This window comes from Chiloscyllium plagiosum, unplaced genomic scaffold, assembly GCF_037043375.1.
Source record: "Chiloscyllium plagiosum isolate Xiang-an unplaced genomic scaffold, Cpla_swu_hap1 HiC_scaffold_14, whole genome shotgun sequence".
Taxonomy (NCBI): Eukaryota; Metazoa; Chordata; class Chondrichthyes; order Orectolobiformes; family Hemiscylliidae; genus Chiloscyllium; species Chiloscyllium plagiosum.
In genome coordinates, this window is record NW_028270152.1 from 18,523,968 (window position 1) to 18,551,808 (window position 27,841).

Here is a 27,841-nt window from a genome sequence, read left to right on the forward strand (position 1 = left end):
AAGGGAGTTGGAAGTTACCTTTCCCAAAGTATTATTTCCTTTTTTTTTCTTGCAGTTTTAATTTTCTGCATTTCTTTACCCTTTTAATATTATACACTTGACTCCACTGCACTCCTTTAATGCTATGCACAGGGGTGGTGGTTGTGATGGTGGTAACAGCTGAAGTAACTCTCAGAAAATAAAATGCCAATGAATACTGAGTTGCAGGTGGGTACCACATTCAGAAGTTGTTGTTTTCTAGTGTTATTTGCACATGGTCCGCATGAAGGATGCTTTTTTTCCTTGCAACGTTTTTCATTCTTTTTGTAGAAGTATTGTCACTCCCAGGCCGTGAACTTTGCACTGTTCAATTCCTTGCCATGGCAAAGAAAAGGAAAAAAAAATGAGATCACAGAATCACTGCTTCACAAAATTGTAAATGGAGACGCTTTTGAAGCAGGAAGGTGACTTGAGAGATTCATCTGAGAATGGCTGCTTTAAAACCCATTGACTAACACAATCCCGTCTATATCTGAATGCTGTCTCTAGGTCAAAGCCGTGGTTTCGCCTTCGTGGAGTTTAATCACTTGCAGGACGCAACAAGATGGATGGAAGCCAATCAGGTTGCTTCATCACAAGTCTAGATTTCTTGGAGACAAAAAATAAAAAGGATCAAATTGTCTGTATTGAAAACTGATGTAATGAGACACAGGGGCTTTTCTCCAAAACAAGATAATTTGTTTTTCTGTATAAATTGCGAGCCCCTTAGGACTGATTGCAAGTACAGCCTTTTTATAAATAAGTAGAAAGCACAGCTAAAACATTCACATACAGGGCAGCAAAGTTAGTGCTGAACATAGGAGAATAGGCTGTAAATTAAGTCTAAATTTATAGTTGGCTTTCTGTGGATACATACAAAGCTATGTTGTTCACATTGAACCAAATGACCAAGTTCTTCAATGTGACCTTATTTTTGGAATTACACTAACGTAATGCCCAAAGTTGCATTTAGTTAGACTTCCATCAGCTGAGAATAGGCCAGTTTTACCACATGGTTAAAGTCAAAGCAAAAATGTCAGATGACAAAATGCGTAGGTGAATGAGTCAAATATGAAAAGGGTGGTGGGATATTTGTTGAGAGTAATAGAATTGTATCGTGTTTTTAGCTTTCCATGTTGTTTTCCGTTGAAGAGATCAGGAAGTCGAGTGAGCTGATTCTGGGCATTTCGTTCTCTGGACTCATTTGGTGAAAGGTTTGCTGCTACAGACCTGATTGATTCACCTTTCAACTTAGAGTTTGGATTTCCCTGGTTATAAGTTTGACTGGTGTATGTACACTGAACAGTAAACACAAGCCTTCTATCCTTATATGAGGTGTTAATACACCAATTGGCCACAATACCTCACTCAAACAGTTTCTATCACCTTCCTGGTGAAGGATCAGTTGAATTAAAACAATTTTCCTTGAAAGCCACATGTGCTATTTTGAATTTGGTCGCTTCTAAATTACTTAGTGTGTTTTGTACTTTATACAGAACAATGACAGTATCAAAGGCATTTTTTATTAAAATACAAGTTAACTTTTATCACACACTCAAGGTCATGAGCAGCCTAAAAATATATAAATATGAAGCAAGTTACTGCTGAGCATCAGAAGATCAGGAACAAGCTTTAGTTGTAAGTGATGAAAAATCAGTTGTTTCAGAGCCTACACCTATTTCTGTTCTGCTCAAAATGCCCATGGTAACACTGTGTGTTGGAGACAGCTGAGGGATCTGCTTCCAGGCCTCCCTCACCTGCTTTGAAATCTACTGCTGTGGCTTGCAGGAGATCAGTTTTTGAAGGACTTGAAAACTATTCAGCTGCAATGAATATTATTTTGAGTATCCTCGTGAGACTGATAACCAACACTGCTCTTTCACATTTATGACTTGATTTAAATCTGGCGGAATATGTTTTGGGTGAAAGACTTCTCCAGCACCTGTAAGAATCTTGATGTAAGTCTGATTCATGTTTTAAATAGGCATGAGATCACATAAGCAAATTTTCATGATTTGGGAGTGGTTGTGGGTGTACTTCGATAGACATTTTAAAAAGCATTTTACAGTAGGAGGTATGGCATTGAGATTAAGACACAGTATGCAGATTAATTTTTTTAAAGATAATTAGCCAGTATCTAACTGTTGTGATGGAGGGGAATGTTTAAAAAACACCGAGTAGCTAGGTTAGCACCATTTGCCATTGTTTGATATGTTGCATCATATTATGCAGTGTTCCAGGCAGAATATAAATTGTGCATTGTAGTAATGTGCATGACAGAGCAGACTGGTTTATTGCTAATCTGAAAATTGATTCTATAGGATGCCAAATGTGGTGGTAACATAGTGCTTTGCTTTCATTCCATCTTGCCTGTTGGGTTTCATCATGTCATCAGACTTTTGACAGCTGCTGTGTTCATGTTGTGTGGTGTTGCTGAGGATCAGTTTTCAAGTGGTTTTTCCTGGTTGAAGCACAAAGTATATATTGACTTGCGTTTTTTTTTAGAATACTGTTTGGATTGTCACCAAAATGATAGAGGAAAGCATGCTGTTCAATAGGATGTTGCTATTTTAATGGTTGTGCAACATCTTTGCCAATTAGGTTATATGCGTGCACAACTTTTTCACACTTCGTTTAATCTCATTATATTTCTTTCATAGTGGAAATTGGTCGCTTACAATTCATTTCAAAGAATGGATGGAATGTGCAGAGAAGCACTAACAGCAAGCTAACTGCTCTTTGAGTTGGAGATGATGTAATCCACAACAGTGGAGGATCAACCATTGCCCAGACTTTGTGGCAAACATCCTAGAGATAGTTTTATGTTGTCAAACATGTTGAGACAGCTTGCGTATTTTCCTAAAAATGATTAAAGTCTACGGAAAGAGAATTGATCTGGGGTGAAATAGTAGTATGTTCACAACTTTGCCTCTTTTTTTATTGTTCTTATTAGAAGGAATAGAAATATTACACCATAACTTGAATGAGGTATGGGGAAATAATATTAGGACCTCATCTAAAATTTGGGAGGCGGTGTAACTTTCCACACATTTAAAAGCAGTTTTTCCTCAAAAAATATTTTCTTAGTGCAAATTGAGCCAGTGATTTCTTATGACTCTACCGAGTAAAATATTTATAAAATACTATAATCAGTATTCAGAGTATCCATAATCCAAACTGCTCTCATTATGTTATACAATTTATATTATGCCAGGAATATTGTATAGCATACATAAAATAATTGCATTTGTCTCCCAGAACCAAGTTTCTTGTGTTTAAAGGAACACAATACTAAATCTATGAAACTGCTGTTGACACTAATGACTTCAGAATTTACAATTTGATTTCATGTAGCTTTGTATTGTCAGGCCCCCTATTTGACCAACTGAAAATAGCAAACCGTTTTGAGAAAATCTAGGTGTAAAATTTGAATTGAGAATTGGAAAGCACAGGATTTTTTAAAACACTAACAATGCAGTTTTCACTTTGTTGCATTGGTGATCTGGTTTATGGATAATATCTGTTAGGTTCTTGGATTACACTGGATTATCTGGTAGGACTAGCTCAGCAGTGGCTGCTGAAGAGTACTTGCTGTTCCTGACTTTGATTAAATGATTTGGACAGATTCTGAGAGTGCATTGTAAACTAAATCTGTTGATCACAACTTGTGTTTTAATATGAAATTTGCAAAACCCTTTGGCGCATCTAATTTGAAATGATTCTGTGCTTGTAGTGTTCCTACCCAGTAACAATGGCTTTCAGTAGTAGCAACAAACTTTCACTAAATGAAGGGTGTGTTTTCCTTTGTTATACCGCCAAAATCAAACATGCAAACCCAGCTTTTGTGTTTCATACTGAATTTGTTAGCTTGAAAGTACTGCTGGCTTTCAAAAATAAGAAGGTGCCTGTTGAACCCTGAGAAGGTACAATAGGGATTGCTAGTAAATTAGGATTAAGTACTTGGGTCAGATCAATATAGTAACGCATTTGTCACCGAAGACTTTGCAGCACCATCACAATGCAACTTAAAATTTGTTCAACTTAGACAAAGGGGTCAGAAAATCTCAATTAAGGATATTTGATAATGCAGCAGATTCTGCTACGGTTAGCACTCTATGTTGTAAAAGGAAGAAAATAGTTTTTTATTTTGTTAAAGCAAAGCATGATTTAAAATAGTTTTCTTCATAACTTAAAAACATAAGGTTGTTTTCTGCAAGCATTAACACAATAGGTGTGTCTCACTCCAGATTGCTTATGGTAATACTCTTCTTACTGGACCTTTTGTGACTTGGCCTGCTTCCATCTTTTTGAAGACTAATAAGGATGGGCTAAGTGTAGGTAACCTAGTCCCCTGAGCTCCCTTTCTTATATGAACATAAATGAACGTGTGCATTCATGCACTAATTTGGGAGGAATAACTCTCTTCCTACACGTGTGCACTGCCATGGGAATATTGATACTTTGTCTTGAAACAGTACTAAATGACTCTTTATTTTTTACAGAAACATCTGACCATACAAGGGAAGTATGTTACCATGCACTACAGCAATCCACGACCAAAGGCCTATGAGGATTGGCTTTGTGGCAAGGTACTTTGATTACACACAAGCAGAGTCTATGTAGGTTTAGTGTGCGAGGAGTTTATCTGAATTCTTTTGAAATATTAATGGATTAGTGCATTCCATGGTATTTTGGAGGATGGGTGATATGTCTACAAGATTATTTTTTGAATATTTTTAAATTAAATAATAGCTTTTAGTGAATTATAGATCTGTGATATTGAATGCTGTCTTTTTGCTACATTAGAGCCAATAATTGTTTCACTGTCTAATTTCAGTAAGTATTTGCAGTTATTTTTAAGTGAAAACTATGGAGAAGTTGTCAATTTGTGATGAAATGAAAATCACTTAAAATTAATTTTTTTAATTAGCTAGAAGTTAAAGTTGTCACTAATATTCATTGTATATTTTGTATATGGAGTGCAGTTTTAGGCTTATATACTTGTTTGAAATTACTTTTGGATTTTGTGTATAAATCAATTTCTGATATTGATAAATTTTATGAACTTATAAATACAGTGCGGCATATATAACTTCAAGAGGAGAGAAAAGTGTTTCAAATGTGGGGCATCAAAATCTGGTAAGTAGGTATGAACTGATATCAGCTGCAGTGTTTATTCAGGAGATTTTTATTCAGTATTCCGCCATTGTGCCATCTGCATAGTTCACTGCCAAGTTTTGAGTTTTAATTCCATTTAAAGGAACTCAACAGCTTAATTTTAGCTGTCCACAGTCGCCTTCTTGATGTACAGACCTTTTTAAAATTATCACCTGTTCGTTTACATGCCATTATAACAGTAAATTTGAGAAAAAGCATATAACTAAGAAGCTGCAAACTAGTCGGCTACATATTAGTAGCTGGAAAAAATAATAAAATTACAGAACTTTCTGCAACAGGTAAAGAAACCAAAAATATTACAGTATCAATTTCAAAAATGTTGGTCTTGCTTGACTGACCTCATTTGAATTCTTCAAAGAGGATACACAAATGTTAGATGTGGAAATATACTAGATCTAATACAGTTAGATTTCTAAAAGTAGTTGGATAAAGTATCACATGAATGAATGAGGCATGAGCTTGCAAATTCAGGAGACAAGTGGTAGAATAGCTGACTGAAAATTAGAAAGCAGGGCTGTAATAGGTAGGAAATGGTGTTTTCCCCAAAGAGATTGCTGGGACTACAATTTTTCACAATTTATATAAATGTCTCTAAATTCGAGTAACGCTAAATTGGGATGGATAATTGGATCTGAAGAGAATTGTAACAAGTTACAAGAAGACATCAGAAAACTAATTGAATAGGCCTGTACTTGCCAAATGTATTTTCATGGGAGACAGTGAGGACTGCACATGCCTTAGATCAGAGTTGAGAGTGAGGTACTGGAAAAGCACAGCAGGTCAGGCAGCATCTAAGGAGTAGGAGAATTGACGTTTCATCAGGGATGAGACTTAAAATCTATCTTAATGCAGATATTTCTGAAGTCTGAGATTTTGAAAAGAAAAGTGAGTGTCTTTACCTGTTGCAGTCAATTCTGCAGTTTCATTATTTTTCCAACTACCTATGTGTAGCTGACTGACTGACTGGTCTGCAGCTTCTTGGTTTTATGCTTTTTCTCCAATTTAAACAGTAGAAAATTCAAAAGGTATTAAGGGGTCCAAGTATAAGAATGCACTGATCGCTGAAAGTTGTGACAACAGCTCAATAAGGCTATAACTAAGACAAACCAAACACTTGGGATTATTAATAGAGGAATGGAATCGGAAAGCAAAAAAGTTATCCTTCATCTGGGTCAAATTTGGTAATGTACAATTGAAGTTGTTTTTGCTGTAATTCAGGCTATCCTATCAGAAATGTGATATGGAGACACTGGAGAGGGTGCAAAAAAAAGTTTTTTTACTAAATATACCAGACCCAGAAAAGATGAGTGGGCTGCCTCTCAGAATGAAGACTGAGGGGGTAAATTTTAATGAGTTGTTTTAAACTTTTGAATAATTGTTTGCTTATTGTATGGAGGTGTCCAGTTAGAGCTGATCAATAAGTATTTAGGTGAGGGGGTCAGTTGGAATAGTGGAGTTGAGGTTAAACATCACCTATGAGCAGGGACGTATGGTTTATTTCTAATTCCAATCGTCCAAGTCAACATGCAATGAACAACAACAGTTTTGTTTCATAAAACGCTATATTTTTATTGGAATAGTTTCCAGTTACTGTTTTAAAAAGATCACTGATCTCATTTTATTATGAAACTTAGTACCTGTTTTTGTTTACCCAGAGTCTGAACAGGATCAGCACCCTGCATCAGTTGATGTTCAGCAGTCACTTGATTACTACAGCGACAGTAAGTTAAAATTATTTTCTAAGCATTTGCTGCTTGCTTTTTTTAATGTTATGCTGGATAGATTAGATTAGATTAGATTACTTAGTGTGGAAACAGGCCCTTTGGCCCAACAAGTCCACACCGCCCCGCCAAAGAGCAACCCACCCATACCCTTACGTTTACCCCTTACCTAACACTACGGACAATTTAGCATGGCCAATTCACCTGACCTGCACATCTTTGGACTGTGGGAGGAAACCGGAGCACCCGGAGGAAACCCACACAGACACGGGGAGAACGTGCAAACTCCACACAGTTAGTCGCCTGAGGCGGGAATTGAACCCGGGTCTCTGGCGCTGTGAGGCAGCAGTGCTAACCACTGTGCCACCATGCCGCCCACTTGCTTATGTTTTATTCAAAGAAATTTGTTACACTGTATTTTGTAATGCCTTTTAGTTGCAGAATTTTTGGCAGTGCATTAAATTTAGTTTTTCAAACATCTTGCAGTAATGACTCAATTGGGTGGTCAATGAGAAGATCACAGTTTACATTTAAAGCCTTGGAATTATATTCCAAAGCTTTTAAATCTTAAATTTTAGTTTTTTCCCTCCCTTCCGTAATCCTAATCTTTATTGATGCCGATTTGTTTCTTATCCATCTTACAACACCTTTTTGTAGTGTTCCCAGTTAGTGACAAGCTATAATAGTGAGAAAGTCAAAGCCACTGCCTTAAACAGTGCCATTTTTTATTTTTAAAGCTGTGCAAAGTAGGTGTCTTGAGTGTCCAATATGACAGGTGGCCTGCTTAATCTGTAGTAGAAAAAGCCTGCCAGGCCTCTTGGATATGCTCCATCTACATTTAGAGCAGAGTCATGTAAAGCAAACAAAAGTAACTTTTTTTTTTCTGTATATTTTTGCAATAATGCAACCGCTGCGAGTGTGGGAGTGACAGGTGGAGCTTTGACAGACTTCAGAATGTGTCTATACAAGTCTTTCTAATGGCGTGCATTTTGTGTGCAGTGATGTCAATGCCAGTACATGTGCATACTGCCTTACCTTTATTTGAAATTCATTAGCTCTGCTGGCAGCTTGCACCAGTTCAGTTGTGGGGCTTAACCCTCAAAGTACTCCAATCAGAAAGAAGGACTCAGTCAGAAGGGTGAACTACCCATGGTTAACAAAGGTAGTCATGTAGCGTACCTGAAAAAAAAGTAAGGCAAATAAATGGCGAAAATTAGCTGTAGTCGGGAGGATCAGCATATTTTTAAGATTCTGCTGCGATGGCTAAAAAGCTAATAAAAAGGAAGAAAATTGATACAGAAAGTAAATTGCCAAGAAATACAAGAAAAGTAACATCAAGAGCTTCTGTGGGTATATAAAAAGCAAGTAGCTAAAATCAACATGGGATCCTTGTAAGATGAATGTGGGAAATTGATAACAAAACAGGGAATTGGTAGATAATCCAAACTGATAATTTGCAGTGGTCTTCACAGTGGAGAAAATTACAAACCATCCCAAAAGATAATTTGCATAATATTTGACAACAAATGGGACTGAAGGCACAAGCCAGTTGAACCAGTTGACCTACAGTTAAGCAGTGGCTGCAGAGATGGTAAAGGCATTAGTCAAAATATTCCTGAACACTCAGGGTTTTGGGAGGGTTCCAGCAGATTGGAAAACCACTACTATACCACCGTTCAAGAAGGAAATGAGACAGAAAGCAGGAACTATAAGTTAGCTATAGAATCATACAGCACAGAAACAGGCCCTTTGGTCCAACTCGCCCATGCCGACTAGGCTTCCTAAACTGAACTAGCCCCATTTGTTAACATGTCAACCATTTCTCTGTCATTTCCAGTAGGTATTTGGTAAGGTGTCACAAAGTGCACAAATATTAGTTCTGTATAATGCATTAGAATGAGTTGAGTATTGATTAATACAGAAAATGGCTGGTCATGATCAATGGGTATTTTCAGTTGGGAAAATGTAACTGAGTGCCTCAGTCCTTGGTCCTCTATTATTTACTATCTATTGTACATTAATGACTTGGCAGAGTATAATGTGTCTATATTTGCTGATAATGCCAAAATAGTTGGGGCATGTTGTATTAAGAACATAGAGTCTGTAAAGGGTTGTCGATGGATTGTGTGAGTGAGCAAAAACTTGAAAGATGGCATTTAATGTGCGGCAATGTGAAGTCATCCACTTGTAGTAAGATTCAAGGGCAGACTATACTTTAAATGGAAAGTAACTCCAAGGAAGTGCAGCATAAAGGTCTGTAGTTGTTCTTGTCCTTGAAACTCAGTGTTAGCATAAAAGTGTAACAAATAATTAAGGCGGCAAATGAAATTAGTTTTATTGCTCAGGAGTTGGAATTTAAAGCCTTGTCACAATAATTGGTTGTGAGGCTGTACCTAGAGTACTATAATGCAGTTTTAATCCCCATACTTGGTGATGAGCTGCTCCCTTGAACCGCTGCAGTCCTTAGGTGTAGGAACATCTACAGATACTGTTGGGAAGATCAAGTGAACTCTTTTAATTTTAGTCTCTTAGGTTGGGCAGAAGTAGAGAGAATTCATTTTTATTTTTACTTGTTTAATACTCCATATTTCTTACCTAAGTTTTATTCTTTGTTTCTCTATTTGTCAGGTAGATAGTCTCATGTGGCAGTTGATGTGATAAATCTTCCCAGGTTGTTTTAGTTTTTTTTTGGGTGCACTGTCTATACCTAATACACCCAAGTGTTTCCTGAGTAGTGTTATGGGATACAAAAAGACACACTTCCCTTTCCTTGCATTCTGCATCTCTTCCCTCCCTCCCTCCCCCTCCCTCCCCCTCCCTCCCCCTCCCTCCCCCTCCCTCCCCCTCCCTCCCCCTCCCTCCCCCTCCCTCCCCCTCCCTCCCCCTCCCTCCCCCTCCCTCCCCCTCCCTCCCCCTCCCTCCCCCTCCCTCCCCCTCCCTCCCCCTCCCTCCCCCCCTCCCTCCCTCCCTCCCTCCCTCCCCCCCTCCCTCCCCCCCTCCCTCCCCCCCTCCCTCCCCCCCTCCCTCCCCCCCTCCCTCCCCCCCTCCCTCCCCCCCTCCCTCCCCCTCCCTCCCCCTCCCTCCCCCTCCCTCCCCCTCCCTCCCCCTCCCTCCCCCTCCCTCCCTCTCCCTCCCACCCACTTTCTTGCCTACTCTCTTTACCCCATGCTGCCATTTGTTGTGATTCATTCACCTGTTCATTGATCAATTGGGTTTATTAGGAAACAGTGAATTATAGATATTAATAAATGTTGACAAGCAGACCTGAGGTTAATTGAACATGCTGAGATGGATGTAATTTACATGTATCTTTATTTCCCTTAAACAGCTGTCATTTTGAGAAACATTAGTTCCCACACCTCGGTTGAGTCCATCTTAAGTGCCCTTTCGCCATATGCTGCATTGTCTCTCTCCAACATTCGGCTGATTAAGGACAAACAAACACAACTGAACAGGGGGTTTGCTTTTGTACAGCTTGCTTCTATTGTGGTGAGTTTCATTGTTAAACATTTAAATTGATCTTTTAATGATAAGACCATATGCTTTATGTTATCTAATATTATCATCTCCTGAAATTACTCATTGTACAGTTCCTTAAGCTAAGCAGGTGGTAGGCATCTGCTCTGAAACCTACAAATGTCGATCTGTAGTGAATTATATTTGAGACAAAATACCCCAGTGATCTATCTAAAGGGAAAGTTGACTTCCATTAGCTGTATTTTGATTGTCTATACTGAATTTTCTGTTACTTAATTGAAGGAAGGCTCAAGTGAAGAATAGTATGCTCCCAGATTGGCCCAATATGTGATATTATTAGATACCAAGAGCACGGACTACATTTGACCATTTTCCATCTCCCATATCAACAGTCCCATGGCCTTGCTGAATAAAACTGCCTGCAACTACCAGTTGACAGATCTATGCTTCTGGCCTGTCCACACTCTAGGAGCTGAGCATAATTGATTAACTGAGCATGGGCTTTTCCCATTACTCTTAAAAACAATACAATCTATGGTTCTTGAGGGTGAAAATCAATGTACTACACTGTCAATCATTATGTTTGAATAGAAGTTTTATTGCTTCACCAGCGCTGCTAGTACTTGGAAAGAAACCATGCTGTCTGCATGTTTTGTATACTACTTAATTAAGGAAAGAGTTGTCCTTTTCTTTTTAAAAGAAAAGCCTAGATGGGCAACAAAAGGGAATAATTCAAAGTTTTTTTTGTTCAGGCTAGCAATTGTCTGGCCACTAACAAATCGTTACATTTGTAGCTGTGTTTTGTGCTGAGTTGTAAAGACCTCTTTATTTAAAATGCCACTAAATGTTTTCTAGAGTACTGTGGCAGCGTCTGGTACTCGCTTTTCATATTAATCTATTGCTCAGTCCCATTTTCTTATTTCATATTGCTGTGTGTTGTACCTGAATTTGATCTGTTTTGAGATGCATTAAATAATTACATGTCTGATTAATGATTACGGTATTTGATTTATGTGAAGTGTTTTGAGCTGTTGATTGAACCAAGTGCTCACCTTCCTTCTGTGCAGAGGAATAGAAATTTTCACTTGATATATCTGTTTGGTGAATGACTTAGTATGACTTAGAATTAGCCAAATATTTTTTGGAGCAACTGGAGGAATCATAAATTATTTTAATTGAAGCACCATTATGAACATTGCTGCACACTAAAACCTGGTATGCATTTATGGCTATCGAGTGCTGTAACGAAGTCTGAAATAGGAGTGCACAACTTCAACATCATAATGTCAAGATCTAAACCAGTAAGTCCACTAAAAGAAACTATGGATGAACTGGAATCTTGCCCATCAAACCCCATCTCTGCAAACCATGGATATTGCATCTGATGACCCTCTCAAACAAAAGCATCTTTAGTGCAATTAAATTGACCACTCGCTGTCTTCCTCCCCTTCTGCAATTTACAGGAGGCGTCTCAGCTGCTTCAGATACTGCAGTCCTTGCAGCCACCTCTGAGCATTGATGGCAAAACTATTGGTGTTGATTTTGCAAAGAGTGCAAGGAAGTAAGTAACTGACCGCTAAAGCTAAACTGATCTTAGTTTTAAGATTGGATCCAATACCACCACATCACAATTTTTAAAAATTTCCGCTAAATGTAAATTTTGTGTGACAAAGTATCTACAAACTGTTCTGGACTAAGCTATCAGGTTGAGAATACAGAGACTGACTAAGAAAAGGTGCGTGAAACCAAACCTGCAGATCATCTCAAACCTGTGCCACATACTGGAATCAGATTCTCCATTTCAGCTGCAGGTCCAAGTGCTGGAAATGTCCAAGAGTAATAATTAGATGAATGAAAGATTCTCTATTCTCTCTCCTTTTCCCCTTCCCCTCCCCCTCCACACCCCAAAAACAATCCTGCCTCCTTTTGATCATTGCTTTGTGCTTTCCATTGACTTGTCTTTTCAAATTTCACTAGAAAATGCTGCATACAGTCTTTTGTCCTGCCATTTCATGTACATCATATTGGAACATACGTTGTGCTTGCTTTAATAAAGAAAAATCTTCAGATAAAATGTACATTAGATAAGCGCACACGTTAAGTTTGTTCAGTTCTTGTTGCTGTCATTCAGCAATGCAGATGAGTCACTGATATATGCTAAAATTAAGTTCTGGCAATTTACTGTGTTAAACACATCTTTACCATTCAGAAGCAGCATTATGTTTCAGCTGCATAGTCACTTAATCGTACAGTCAGAATTAGCGCAATTTGGTAAATGTCAACACTTCACACAGTTTTCAAATAGCAGCCTGGATTGTCCACTTTGAATCTGTTATGGGACCTAGCCTCGTTCAATACGGATTTTGGTCAAAATTAAACATGACAATGCAGTTTTAATGTTCACCTTTCATTGTTGTTCAGGGATCTCTTCCTTGGCGATGGAAATCGGGTCAATGCCATGACTGTTGCAAGTACCGCCATTGCTGCAGCTCAGTGGTCATCAAGCCAGGTAAAACCTTAAATCTAAAAGAATTCAGTTTGAACACAGTGATTCTTATTATATTGTCCTCAATTCAATTGCTAAGAGCTAATGTTAGAATTCATTAATATCTGGTGAACTGGGAGTGTTATATTCTTGCTATTGGCAATCATACCTTTAATAAAGAAAAATCTTCAGATAAAATGTATATTAGATAAGCACACACGTTAAGTTTGTTCTTTCTCCCATCTTTTGTCTACCTTGGAAATTCCATGTCACTGGTAAAGTGTTCTTGGTTTCTTGTCTAGCTTATCAGCCTGATCCTGGAGTCCCAGTTCCAACCACACATTTGGCACATGTTTCTGGGAGGTGGAATTGCCTTTGTAATTGTTACCATACTTTTCTGATTCATTTTCCTACTTGCTACCAGGAGTTCTCAAAGAATTGTGTCCCTTCATATAGGAATTTCCTCCAAGTCGCAAGGATCTCCCATGCAGTGACATATTATATTCTATTTTGTTGGTTAAGTACCAGGTAGATATCTGCAGTGTTGTATAGGCTTTCCTGCAGGTTGTATCACAACAATTGTCTACCTACAATCAAGTTCCTGCAAATGGAATGTCTTATTGCTTTTCGATTAACTAGGTATCTGGAGTATGTGAATGAAGTTCAGTCTCTGTTGTACAAAATGTGAAATGGTGCTGTATACCAGAGGGTCTCTTGCATGCTGATAGTCATCTAGTGCTCCATTGTTTCATGGAAAAGCGCAGCAGGTCAGGCAGCATCCAAGGAGCTGGAGAATCAACGTTTCGGGCATGAGCCCTTCTTCAGGAATTTTCAGCTCTGATCTCCAGTATCTGCAGTCCTCACTTTTTTCCATTGTTTCATGGCTTAATTATAACAACCTCAACTTAGCTGTCTTTGAGTATTGCTGGGTATGTAAACTTTCCTGAGCTATCCTGAATGTACTTCACTCTGGAGACAACATAGCTCACTGAGCAAACGAGCATGCTTTACAAAGTATTTGCCTCTAGCTTATTTGCAACACAGCTTCAGTTGGAGAAATGATCAGTATTGTTCTCTGATGTGCAGAGTTGAGGAAATAAACACACAATCGTAGAGTATAACTGGTGTTAATTTGTAATTTTAAGCTTTTTAGAAACTCATTCCTTGAAGATATTCTCTATTTTTGACTTGTTCTTTCTGACATTTCTTTAAGGCTCAACAGGGTTCAGATCCAATGGACTACAATTATCCCCCACCATCTGGAGTGGATAGCTATGGCCAGCCCTATGCACAGGTTGGTGATATATTCAGGAGCAATAAAGAGAACTTAAAATAAACTGAACCATGGATGTTAAGGAGAGGCATCAGTCACCCAGGACAGTGGAAGGCACTAAACTCACTATCTTCAAAGACTCAGATAGTAGGGGGCTATCAAACATAGCGAGTGCTGTATAAGTGTAACTACTTAAAATTGTTATGATAAGCACATGTTCAGGAACAGAGATATCCATTTACAACTAATAGATTAACAACTGAAATCAAAACCTTGGTTATTTGCAGTTTGCTAATTGGCTCACCTCTGCTAAGATGCCTACAGAATCAAAGCTTGTCTTTAAAAGCTATGACTGTAAGTGGATGATTGTCCATTTTATGCCTGCTAAATCTTTCTGGGCCTTGTTAACGTCCAGATTTTAATGGTTACTTATGATGAATTTGTAAGGTTCTAAGTTTTAAAGTCAGGGCCTGAAAAGAATGCAGTATTTCTGACCACCAAAAAAATTCTTTGTCATTTCAAAATTAAGGACAATAGACTTTTTAACTGAAGAGCTGTAAATGTCAGGGTATTTGCTTTCAGTTGTTTGTGTCCCCATTTTTTAATTTAATCTTTGAAGCTTTGGAGGGAGGTATTAAATGGAAAAATAACTCAGTACAGGATGACTGGTAAATTATCTTCAAAGCTCACTCAGATGCTCAGGTGGTTAGTTACACAGGGCATTCGTAGAATTGGGAATAGGTTGTCCACACGTTCACAGCAATGTTGTATCTGAAACCTGTAAGATGGAAAAGCTAACTGAATATTCCATCAGCAATTCTTAATAGAAATGTTAACTACTTGGTAGTAACAGTGTGGTGAACAATTTTGACCATTTTAAGCTTATCTGAACGTTATCTTTTTGAAGTCAGTTGACTCTTTGCGTACTCAGGTGCTCTAGGATTCTTATCATTATCAGAGCTTTCCTAAATCTGATGCGGAGTTAAGAGTCTACGGAACTTGAATGTTTCCTGTGTCACCAACTCTGCTTGCAGCCAGCTAGTTGTAATTGGCTTCTAGGACTTGTTTGTCCTGATGATATTATTTTCCTTCCTATCAAGTAGCAAAATGTGGACTGATCTTTTTTTCCATGATATGGCTATGCTAAAAATTCCTTCGCCACAGTGGGTGAGTTGTTGGTGTAGTGGTAATGTCACTGGACTAGTAATCCAGAGGCCCAGATTAACACTTCAGGCAAATCCAACCCACAGCATCTGGTGGAATTTAAATTCCATTAACATTTCTGGAATTAATCTCTGCAGTCAAATTTATAAAAATATTAGTAAATTTTTGTAAAAATGCATCTGGTTCACTATTATCCTTCAGAAGGAAATCTACCATCCTTTCATGGTTTTCTTGCATGTCACTCCAGACCCACACCAATATGACTGTTAACTGCTCTCTGAAATAGCCTAGCAAAGCCACTCTGTTCATGAGCCACCTAGAATGGATATCAAGTGCTGGCCTTGCCAGGGACACCTGCATCCTGTGAAAAGATAAAGAAAAATATGTTTGGGGGAGATGCTTGATGCACAGTCCTACCATTCCATAGAAAATTAAATGAGAAAGCAGAATGATGTGATTAATTATCCAATAATCATATTTCTATGCACACATTAAATATTTATCAGGATTTAGTTTGATTCCTGCTTAAAAAATGAACTTTAATTGTAACATTTCATGTATATTGTTCTACAGTATTTATGTTCATGTCTGCTAATTTGTAGCCCCACTGTGCTATCCCCTTTTCAGTGTTCATGCTTTCAGTATAATTCCAAAAGTGCACACCATGCCGTCTCTATCATAGGTGCTGTTGAGCTGTGTCCAGCAGATAATATGCTATTCCTGACATGAGAATTTCTGTTCCAGAATTTTCTTTCTCCAGTATCAAAGGCATATTTGTGTTGAGGACTTAATAAACTCCCTTGACAAATCATGTTTAGTTGCTGTATTAAGTCTGATTTCTAATTTGCTGCCAGCTCATTATTTTGTGCTTGAGATGTGTACTTATACTACCCAAATTCTTTAAACTACCAGAGGAGGTTTTCCAATCACCCTGGGATACAGTGAACTTTGATTTTAATATTAAAATGTGCCTCCTTGGTACAGAATTCAATGCACTCAACTTAAAAGTGCAAAATATACAAAGAGCTCCAGATGTCATGTCATAGTTCACCTCCCTGTGAGAGGATAAGCTTAAAAAAGCCGATTTTTGCAACTGAAATGGGTGGATGCTCCACTGGGTGTAGTCACTATTGCCCTTTCCTGAATATTGGTCTGATAATCTTCAAATTTGATTAATGTGACAAATTGACTTATCTGGGGGAATCATGATATGTACTGCAAAGCCAAAGCTTGCATCAGTTAAGATTGTCCTCAGCCCTGGGATGAGCTAGAATCTTTATTTATGATACACACAGTATATTACTGTGCATGATATTTCAAGCAGTCTTGACAGCTAATAGCAAAATCAATTCTGAATTTCCTGCAGTGGATGTGGGTGATGGAGCAGTTATTAGGAGAAACCAGACACTTTTTTTTGCCAAAAATAAAATGCAATTACAGTCACATTAGGGCCTTTTTTTATGGACTTGTTGCCAGTTACAGAGCAACGCTGACGAAAACCTGGGAATGGGATGTTGTCCTGGCTTCTCCTCCAAGCAATGTTGCTGGCAAAGATATCCCTGCAAAGGATGGAGTAAACCTGTAACTTCCATTTGTACCACAATAGTTTTTGTTTTTGTTGAGAATCACAGGACAGTGCCTTGTATGTATTTTATATACGGATATTCTAAAGTGCAGTCTTAATTAGAGTTCTTGTATGTGCACCACACTAACTATGAAATGTGTGCAATCGGCACAGTACTCGCAGGAATACCAGTACTTTCAACAAGACTCTGTGGACCCCAGTCAACCACCACCTGTCACATACCAGGCAGCAGCTACTCTCACAGGTAGGGTGTCAGCGTTCTCTTTCAGAATGAAAGACTGAATTGAGAGGTTGGTGCAATGTTATTCCTTTACTAAACCGCTAAATCAGGTTTAGCCAAAGAAGTAGTAACACAAGTGTTGGTAATTTTGCTTCTTGAGAAATGCATAATAAATTCAGGTTTTTGTAAACTGCAAGTGAAAAAAAGCCAACGTGACTATCTCTGTTCATTACATCCATTGATACTTATCTCAATGTTAGCACAAGCCTATTTTTGACATTTACTTCATGTTACTGCATTAGCATAAGTAAAAATGCAGCATTGAATGCATTCCAATACCACTAAGTTCTTATACAATTGGGTTTGTGTTTACATGGTTTATAGCAAACTTGCACATGTCTAATTTTTTCATTGCTTTGCATTGTTGCTGATTGCAGCAATATCGCTCGGATTTCAGGAAGCATACTAGCCATTGTATGTGATTATCCTGTGTCTACTTGTACTTCAGAAAAACATGCCAGGAGAACAATTAGGGGATTATGTCCTTGCAGTGTGCTCTGCAAGATGCGCTGTCTGTAGCGAGCACTTAGATAAATGTAACACCAGATGAGGAACACAACATTTCTGATTAAAAAGTATATTAATGTAACAACATTAAAAGATTGTAGCTCAAGTATGCCATATGATAGGTCACTATAATACTCTGCATTAGTATCTTTGGTTCTGATACACGCATTTATAGTAATCCTGCTTCTGAATCAAGTTTTTAGGATTGCATTAATTGGATTGGAAAGTTGCATACAATGAACAGTGGTTGAGTCCATGTGTTTTGAGATGTTGAGTACATTGTAGTGCAGTATATTGTGAAGCTGAGCCATTGGAATACTATATAGTTGAAAAATGGTTAACCAGTTAAGTGTTGCACGGTTTGTTATCCAAGTCGACAGGCAAAGACTTTCACTCTCTCAGTTCCATGCTTAGTTTGTGTAGTTGCCTGCAGTTGAGTTAGATTCAACATTGTGATTGTTTCCCCAAAGTGTTGTTTTTCCAAACATTCAAAAAACAAAACTCTTTAATGACAATAACTTCAGCTAGTGCTCTGTAAAATATTGAAAAAGATCAAATGCTTCTGTATTCTGTTGCTGAATGTTAATTCAGAGTTCTAGGATATTTAGTAAAATGGTTTAGTTAATTTTAGTAACAAGTCTCATACCCGCATTTGTTTTTTTGCTGCACAACTTCTGAACGACTATTGCTGAATGTTATGTGAGAAACAGTCTTGATTTGTCTGGCCTTCCATGAATTGGAGTAAGCAAGTGAAATATTGGATTGGATATGCAATAAAAATTATAAAATGGTTATCTACAAATTGTGATTTGTTTGAATTTAAATGTTGCTTTGAATTCAGCAAGCTCAATTATTTTATGTAGAGCTGATCTTTTTATCTACTCTAAGCTGTATTGCACAAAGTAATTAGTGAGCTCATTAATGAAAAATAACTTTTTTTGTGCAGGTCCTGCTGCGAGTACTTCTGCGAGCACTCCTGTTTCACCGGTTCAGGTATATTCTAGAGGTGCACAAAGCTATCAGCAGAGTGCTCAGGTAAGGTTATTTTGAAGTTTGTTTTTCAGAACTGTCTTACTGTTCAGTCTTGGTAGATAAAGGTAGCTTTTGGTGTTAAGAACCTCCAAAGGACTTTTCATAAGCTATGACATCAAAGATTTCTAGTATTTCTCTAGCTTGGTAAATCTGCCACATCCATGCATTGTCTTTGTTTACAACTATTTTGTCTCCTGTGACTTCAGACAGTTTGCTGTTTCTGCTGTTATGATGTAGGAATGGAGTATAAGCATTGCTATCACTGCGTCCATGATTCTCAACTGAACACATTTTATATAAACATTCCTTAAAATGTTGTGTTTTCTCTGCTTTTTTCCACACATCGCATTTCAAAAAATAAAGATTTTGAAGTGGAAGAAAAGATGTTTTTGAAATCACAAAATTTGATCAGAATCTAATTCCAACATCTGTTTTGTACATTGAATCAGTGATCCTTCAGTCGTTGCAGAAATCCCGTAAGAAGTAATAATCATTGTTTGTGTTAAGGAACTTTAATTTCTTTCCTAAAGCTGGGGAGAGTCATATGTAAAATTGAAGTGGAATTAATCTCAGGTGCCTCCACATGTTTTCTGATTCCTAATGCCTTGCAGACAGTACCTCTGATCTATTGTCATGTTTTGTTATTATACTTCATTGTTTTATACTTAATAGGATGTCTATTAAACGTTGAAGTGTTTGAAATGTGATTTTAATGTGTAGTTGAAAAAGGCTTGTTTTGTACTCAGCAGGTAGATGATGGGCAGCCATCAACATCTGGTCAACAAGCTACAGATTCAAGTGCTGCTTCTTCAGACTCTAAATTGTGTAAGTAAACAATTTAAAGTATTTTAATAAAATGCGCTTCTGGTTTCCAATTCCTCATATGCTAACTGTCAAGTCAGTTAATACTTTGGTGTCCAGTGAGCTCAGTTCCTTTCTCTTCATGAATTCCTAAGCATAAATTTTACTTTCTCTTCATGAATTTCTAAGCGTAAATTTTACTTTTTTACACGTTACAGCTGCACCTGATGTTTCTAATTACCAGTACGATGATGCATCTGGATTTTACTATGATCAGCAGACTGGGCTTTACTATGATCCTGCCTCCCAGGTAAGAACCGAAACACTTTCTGCTATACAAAATAGGATCATTTGAAAAGACACTGTCTCAAAGCACTATTTTTCAAATGTAGTTATCACAATAATTATGAACAAATCAATCCATTTTCACACAGCAAGTCTCTGAACATCAGATGAGTAAACAAATAATCCTCATATCTCCGATTATTTGTGAGCCCTTGAGTGTCATGTTTCAGTTCGTTGATTCTAAATGCCAGGCTTCTGTCATTCGTGCTTCAGAAGCAATCACTGCATAATTGGGGTCCAAGAGCAGCAGCAAATGCTGGTAGATTATACAGTTGCACTGATTTATTTTTCTCCCCCCTCCCCTCATTTGTTTCAGTACTACTACAATACACAAACTCAACAGTATTTATATTGGGATGGAGTAAAGCAGAAGTACCTGCCTGCATCAGAATATACTGCACAGCAAAATGCGGCTGGCAGTGCAGCTAATAAAGATAGTAAAGAGAAAAAAGAGAAACCAAAGAGCAAAACAGCCCAGCAGGTAATAAAAAAAACTGTACAGCGGTATTGATATTGTATAATAATTTTAAAGTCTCTTTAATCTACCTTTTTTAATGTGTTCTTCAAAGAAACTTAAGAAATAGGAGTAGTAGGCCATTCTGCTCTTCAAGCTTGTTCTGCTATTCTATATGACCATGTCTGATCGTCCAACTCAGTACCTGGTTCCTGCTTTCTCCCATACAGTTTAGTGCTTCTAGCCTTAAGAACCATATGTAACTTCTTGAAAACATTCAATGTTTTGGTCTCAACCCCATTCTGTGGCAGAGAATTCCACAGGTTCACCTGAATGAAGAAGCTTTTCCTCATCCTAGTCCTAGATGAACTACCCTGTATCCTTAGACTGTGACACCTGGTTCTAGACTCCTATCTGTCCAGTCCTATTAGAATGTTAGGTCTCTGAGATTCCACTCCAGGTGTGTTTCTTTGCTCAGTAGTAAATCTATGGAATTCTTTACTACAGAGGGCTGTTGAAGCTGGGATATTAATTATCTTCAAGGCTGTGAAAATTTTTCAGTCAGTAATAGGACCAAGAGTTATGGAAAAAGGCAGGAAAGTAGACTTGAGGGTTACCACATCAGCCATGGTCTCATTGAATGGCTGAGTTGACTGGATGGGCTGAAAGGCCTAGTTCTCAATTTGTACGGCCTTTTATTATCTTATTTGCTTTTGGTATCAGTTCAGACCAAGACTTGGCCAGTTCTTTTTTTATAAACTTAACAATGATCTGCCTTGGGCTTGATCACTTTTCTCTCAGAATTAACCAATTCTTTTAACTTTGTGGTATGGTGAGTATATCAAATAGAGTATCAATATTTTTCTTTTGCTTTTGCGTTATCTTTTACTGAGTTGAAGAGTTTGTTGATTTTGCAGGTACAAAAATAATTGGCTATCCCATTTGCCTATTGCTCAGCTCTAATTGTTGGTTAACTCTGAATCAGTTCGCATGCTGTATGATTATGCATGTTTCGGGTCCATATGCACTTTGATGTGGAAAAGAGTTGCTAATTCAGTAATGTTTTCTTAGATTGCCAAAGATATGGAGCGATGGGCTAAGAGTTTGAACAAACAGAAAGAAAACTTCAAAACCAGCTTCCAACCCATTGGAGGGCTTAAAGAGGATGAGCGGAAGGAGTCTGCAGCAGCAGATGCTGGCTTTGCATTGTTTGAGAAAAAGGTGTGTTTTTTTAAACTTTTTTTAAAGTGTGTGCTTGTTAAGTGGGAAATTTTGCAGAAGTATATGTCACTTTCGATAACCGTGTTGTCCTATTTTTAGCAGGGCATTTCAACAGAGCGATCACCAACTGTTGAAGTCTTAAGGAGGTCTTCAGCACCAGATGAGGACGACTATATGCTTAAGGTTAGACTGCATAAGTTTGTAGTGTATATAATGGAGCCCAACTGCTGTAACTGACCCCTTTGCTTTTGCAGCATCTGTTCTCAATATTTTATTTTTGTTGCAAACTTTAGGTATACTCTATGTTGGAAATTAGGTGAAATCTGGTTATTGAGGGCAAGAAAACATTCTTCAAGTAGGACAACAGTTTCAATATGAGAGTGTGGCAGTTTTGATTATTTTGACGTTTTCTGAGGGGTTAGCAGTTTCATTGGAATACAGGATTATTCTGAAACCTCTTGAGCCGAATGTGTTTTTGTCTTGTAAAGCATTCAAGAACATACGATTTACTGTAGGGAAGTTAAATTACCTGTTGGTTATTGGATTCCGACAGTGTCTGAAGTCTTTTGATTTGATCTCTCCGTATCACATGTACTAAGATACACTGAAAAGTATTGTTTTGTGTCATACATAAGTACATCAGGGTAATAAAACGGAATGTAGAATATAGTGTTGCAGCTACAGAGAAGGTGCTGAGAAAGATCAATTCTAATATGAGAGGTCCATTTTGTAAGTCTACTAACAATTGGGGTGCAGCTGTTCTTGAATCTAGTGATACATGTTTTCAAACTTCTGCATCTTCTGCCCAATAGAAAAGGGTGGAAGAGAGTATAACCAGAGTTTGAAGGATCTTTTGGCTGCTTTCCCAAGGCAGCAGGAACATCTAAACAGAGTCAATGGAAGAAAGGCTAGCTTTTCTGATGGACTACGTTCACAACTCTAATTTCTTGCAGCCTTGGGCAGACCAGTTGCTGTACCAAACTGTGATGCATCCAGATAGGATGCTTTTAGTGGCCCATCTATAAAAATGGGTAAGAGTCATTGTGGATGTGCCGACTTAATTTCACCTTCTGAGGAGGTAGAGACATTGGTGTGCTTTCTTAGATTGTAGCATTGATGTGGATGGACCTGGACAGATTGGTGATATTTACTTCTTGGAACTTGAAGCTTTTGACCACCTCCACCTCAGCACTGTTGATATAGACATGAGCATGTCCTCTATTCCTCTTCCTGAAATCAATGACCATCTCCTTCATTTTGCTGGCATTGAAGGAGAGGTTGTTGTCTTTACACTATGCTACATAGAGTCATAGAGATGTACAGCACAGAAACAGACCCTTGGGTCCAACTCGTCCGTACCAACCAGATATCCTAACCCGATCTAGTCCCACCTTTCAGCACCCAGCCCATATCCCTCCAAACCCTTCCTATTCATATACCCATCCAGATACCTTTTAAATGTTGCCGTTGTACCAGTCTCCATCACTTTCTATGGCAGCCCATTCCACACACGCACCACCCTCTGTGTGAAAATGTTGTTCCATAGGTCTCTCTTATATCTTTCCCCTCTCACCCTAAACCCATGCCATCTAGTTCTGGACTAGAAATTGACCTTGTCAATTTACCCTATCCATGCCCCACATGATTTTATAAACCTCTATAAGGTCACCCCTCGGCCTTCAACACTCCAGGGAAAACAGCCCCAGCCTATTTAACCTCTCTCTGTAGCTCAAATCCTCCAGCCCTGGCAACATTCTTGCAAATTTTTCCTGAACCCTTTCAAGTTTCAAGACATCTCTCTGATAGGAAGGAGCCTAGAATTGCACGCAATATTCCAACAGTGGCCTTACCAATGTCCTGTATGCCTGCAACATGACCTCCCAACCCCTATACTCAATACTCTGACCAATAAAGGAAAGCATGCAAAACCCCACCTTCACTATCCTATCTAACTGCGATTCCACTTTCAAGGAGCTATGAACCTGCATGCCAAGGCCTTTGTTCAGCAATATTCTCTAGGACCTTAACGTTAAGAGTATACGTTCTGCTAAGATTTGCTTTCCAGAAATCCAGCACCTTGCATTTATCTAAATTAAACTCCATCTGCTACTCCTCAGCCCATTGGCTCATCTGATCAAGATCCTGTAGTAATCTGAGGTGGCCTTTTTTGCTGTCCATAACATCTCCAATTTTGGTGTCATCTGCAAACTTATTTAACTGTACCTCTTATGCTCGCATCCAAATCATTTATGTAAATGACAAAAAATAGAGGACCCAGCATCGATCCTTGTGGCACTCCACTGGTCTCAGGCCTCCAATCTGAAAAGCAGTCCTCCTCCACCACCCTCTGTCTCTTGCCTTTTGAGCCAGTTCTGTATGCAAAAGGCTAGTTCTCCCTGTATTCCATGAGCTCTATCTTTGCTAACCAATCTCTCATGGGGAACCTTGTTGAATGCCTTACTGAAAGTCCATATAGATCACGTCCATCGCCCTGACCTCATCAATCCTCTTTGTTATTTCTTCAAAAAACTCACTCAAGTTGTGAGACATGATATCCCACGCACCAAGCAATGTTGACTATACCTAATCAGTCCTTGCCTTTCCAAATACATGTACATCCTGTCCCTCAGGATTGCCTCCAACAACTTGCCCACCACTGATGTCAAGTTCACTAGTCTGTAAGTTCCCTCGCTTGTCCTTACCTCCTTTCTTGAATAGTGGCGGTGTGGGTTCCATTGATCCATTTTGTCAAAGGTTCTGAAAGGGTTCACATGGAGCTCCCCTTAGGCTGATGATGACATCCAAGTTTGGAGTGGAGAAAAGGGAGAATTTCAAAGGATTTCATATGGTTCAGATCTAGAGTCATAACTCATCTCACCGACGTGGTCATAGTGCTATCGTCTTCATGTAACAGCTACCTGACTGAAATCACACTATGATCTACACTATGGGAAGATAAGGGCTTCTTCCTGTTAAGATTCACTATTAATTTGTCACTGGAAAGCAAATAGCCCTTTTGGCCCAGTCTCGAGGCAATGGCAACGGTGGCAGTATCTAAGTCTGGACTTGTAAAAAGAAGTAAGATGTCCCAGAACTGATTTGCAGTCTGCTTTTGAATGGTGTGGATGAAGCAGCAGAAGCAAATGAACTTGATTGTTTTAATGCACCCTGAATTAACTGGAAGGTTTTTTTGCACCTTTGTCGGTGTTGACATTCCAGTCATTAATGATGTCTGGTATGATACAATTGAAAGTTATTTTAATAGGAGATAGTGAGGACTGCAGATGCTGGAGAGCTCAAGAGTTGATAAAGTGTGGCACTAGAAAAAGCACACCAGGTCAGGCGGCATCCGAGGAGCAGGAGAGTTGCAGGACCAAAGTTATTTGAATGCTCATTGTTCATTTATTGCAAGATATCTCCATGCTAGTAAAAACAAAAGCATGTTGAATTGAATTGAATCATTTGAGCACTTGCCTATAAAATACCATTTTAATGAAACCAGATTTTAAAGGATCTTTTCTCGGTGTTTGAGCAAACTATTGCTTCTGCTTTAATTCAGAGAAAAACAAGCCCACAACAAGGTCTTGTGGCGGCTTACAGTGGAGAAAGTGATACTGAAGAAGAACAGGAAAAAGCAGAGGATGGAGAGGAGAAGCTGACAGATTGGAAGAAAATGGCCTGCCTTTTGTGTAGAAGACAATTTCCTAGTAAAGAAACACTCATCAGACATCAGCAACTCTCTGAACTGCACAAGGTATCCTAGATCTTTCAAAGACAAACTGGGTGCATGAGATACTTCAAAAACATCATCTAAAATAGTGCTATTTATTTATTTATTTATTTACTGTTTCTCACCAACTAAGCAAAATCTGGAAATTCACAGAAGAGCAAAAATGACAGATACAGAACTCGAAGCTCTAGAGAAGACAGAACGAGAGGTATGTTTTCCATAATGAGAAGTACAAATTTGTCGAATGCTCTTGATAGTAATTTACTGTTGCTATATGTTAACTTTTTCAATAGATGAAATACAGAGACCGAGCAGCAGAGAGGAGAGAAAAATATGGAATCCCAGAACCTCCAGAGCCCAAGAGGAAAAAGTTCTTTGCACCACAAGTTGTGTAAGAAATCTTTGCCCCTTTTTATATATTATGCCATTTTGTTTCTTTTCCAAGTCACTTTATATTGTATATAATCTCCTGAAGAGTAGCATGTTGGTTACTTGTAATTCTTGCCAGAAAATGATATACTTTTCCCTTCCCATAACACATTCCCCCTCCCATAACTTTGGGTAGGTATCTGCTAGCTTCCCCCTTTGCTCTGGTCTCTGTAGTTGAGAGAATCAAGATACCATTTCTGGTCATACTTTTTTCTCATAAAATAAAAGGCTTTGTTGGACCATCTCTATTGCACTCTTGAGGTCATTATGGTTTTACAGATGTGGAAGTTGATGCCATGGGAATCAATCTGTTTTTTCATTCCTGCAGTTGTAGTATTTGATGTAGGTGCATCAGTGTGCAACACAACTATATTGCTGCATTTGTTTTTCTTTTTTGAATTCTTCCTTCATTGTGACTAGTCAGTGCTGCTTCCCACAGTTGAATGGTATCTCTAAATTCCTAACTTCCCTTGTGCCATATTAAAATATGGTATTGATATTTTAGTATCTTAATAAATAGCAGTATTAACAATCAAATTAAATTGAGTTTTCTTTCCCTTCAACTATATCCATTTTGTTTTTTGGCAGTGATTTTGAGCAGCCAACTAAAGATGGCATTGGTAGCGATAATATTGGAAGCCGAATGTTACAAGCCATGGGTTGGAAAGAAGGTTCAGGACTTGGTAGAAACCAACAAGGCATAACTGCTCCAATTGAGGTATGTCCAAAGTCTGAGAAGATTTGTAGCTCGGGTGCTCGATATTGTGGTTCTGTTCGCCGAGCTGGGAATTTGTGTTGCAGACGTTTCGTCCCCTGTCTAGGTGACATCCTCAGTGCAAATGCTGGAGGAAAGATCACAGAAGCGCTTCACAGGAGGCTCCCAAGCACTGAGGATGTCACCTCAGACGTTTCATCCCGTCAAGGTATGTCATTGGATACCCTCAGTGGGAATTTGAACTTTAATAGAACATAAACCTATGGCACAGGAGGCACATGAGTCCTATATTTAATCGTCACTAATCATTTTGTCAAATGTTCTATGGGCGCAACAGGATGGTCTGTAGAAATCCTAATCGTTCAAAATGGCACTTGAGGTGGTACAGTATCTTGGATTCCAAAGCAAATGCACAATGACATTGGTAGAATGTAGGTTTGCAGATGTTTTTGTGACCAGCTGCTGATCTTGAATATTGTGGAGAAATAGTGAAGAGAGGCGAGTCATTTATGTTTTGCAAGACTATTTCACAGTTTCACAGATCTATAGAAAAACTGTTCTTTCATGGAGACTGGTTGACGACAGGGAAAACACAAGTGACAGTTTTTCTTTAAAATTCTTGAACCAGTTAATTTTTGGGGGGAATCTGCACAAAATGCAAAGTTACATTTGTTTTGAACTACACACTGCTAAAAGAAAGACCTTGGTCCTTTTTTTAACAGGCACAATTAAGAATGAAAGGAGCTGGACTTGGAACACGCGGGAGCTCTTACGGTGTCAACACGGCAGATACCTATAAAGATGCTGTTCGAAAAGCCATGTTTGCCAGATTCTCAGAAATGGAATAATGTTCCTTGTGTTGTAAATATTGTAAATAATGTTGCTTTGATTTGTTTTGTTGTGCCAATGTTTGTGCATCAATTTTTTTTCACTTTTCCTGCTTTGGTTAAATTTGTAAGTTTAACAATAACAACCACATTTTAACTCTCTTTTAAATTATGACCTTGTAAAACTGGAGGGTTACAGTGGGTGTGTGATACAAGCAAAAGATTTGTGTGAAATTTGCTATAAAACTAGCAACATGTACATTCTGTATTATAGTCAACACCCTTTTTTGTACAGATTCTGGGAAGGAGTTGCAAACCGGATTATTTCAAAGCATTGTTCTTTTCTTCTTTCCTTTATTCCCTCAATAAACAAACTCCTTGTTGCTAATAAATTTAGATTATTTGAACGTTCTTGTAAATAAGAGCAATAGAAAATCGTAGGAGGTTGATGTCTTGTCTCAGAAGTCATTTGATTAACTTTGTTAACCTGGTAAACCTACCCAAATAAGTTGCTGACCTAAAATGTAACTGTACAACCTTTTAAACTACAGAAAACCTGAACACTAAAAGTTTTGAACTGGATTAACTGAAGTGGAGCA

At 38.3% G+C, this 27,841-nt stretch overlaps 1 protein-coding gene across 5 annotated transcripts in view; it reads left to right on the top strand.

Moving 5' to 3' along the window:
- LOC122558858 (RNA-binding protein 5-like) overlaps positions 1-27,634 on the top strand; it is a 40,174-nt gene extending 12,540 nt beyond the window's left edge. For 3 of the 5 annotated variants that reach the window (XM_087994104.1, XM_087994106.1, XM_087994105.1), the window contains exons 6-25: positions 529-602; positions 4,521-4,607; positions 5,097-5,157; positions 6,852-6,917; positions 10,246-10,406; positions 11,858-11,955; positions 12,816-12,903; positions 14,093-14,173; positions 17,055-17,145; positions 18,635-18,723; positions 19,467-19,545; positions 19,740-19,831; positions 20,183-20,347; positions 21,392-21,541; positions 21,641-21,724; positions 25,101-25,295; positions 25,405-25,479; positions 25,565-25,662; positions 26,289-26,418; positions 27,138-27,634. In XM_087994104.1, coding sequence (XP_087850230.1) covers positions 529-602; positions 4,521-4,607; positions 5,097-5,157; positions 6,852-6,917; positions 10,246-10,406; positions 11,858-11,955; positions 12,816-12,903; positions 14,093-14,173; positions 17,055-17,145; positions 18,635-18,723; positions 19,467-19,545; positions 19,740-19,831; positions 20,183-20,347; positions 21,392-21,541; positions 21,641-21,724; positions 25,101-25,295; positions 25,405-25,479; positions 25,565-25,662; positions 26,289-26,418; positions 27,138-27,263 — 2,090 coding nt within the window. In that variant the 3' untranslated portion in view covers positions 27,264-27,634. The remainder of the gene's footprint in view (positions 1-528; positions 603-4,520; positions 4,608-5,096; positions 5,158-6,851; positions 6,918-10,245; positions 10,407-11,857; positions 11,956-12,815; positions 12,904-14,092; positions 14,174-17,054; positions 17,146-18,634; positions 18,724-19,466; positions 19,546-19,739; positions 19,832-20,182; positions 20,348-21,391; positions 21,542-21,640; positions 21,725-25,100; positions 25,296-25,404; positions 25,480-25,564; positions 25,663-26,288; positions 26,419-27,137) is intronic. The other 2 variants (XM_087994108.1, XM_087994107.1) reach the window with 2 other exon arrangements.
- Positions 27,635-27,841: the final 207 nt, after the last annotated feature.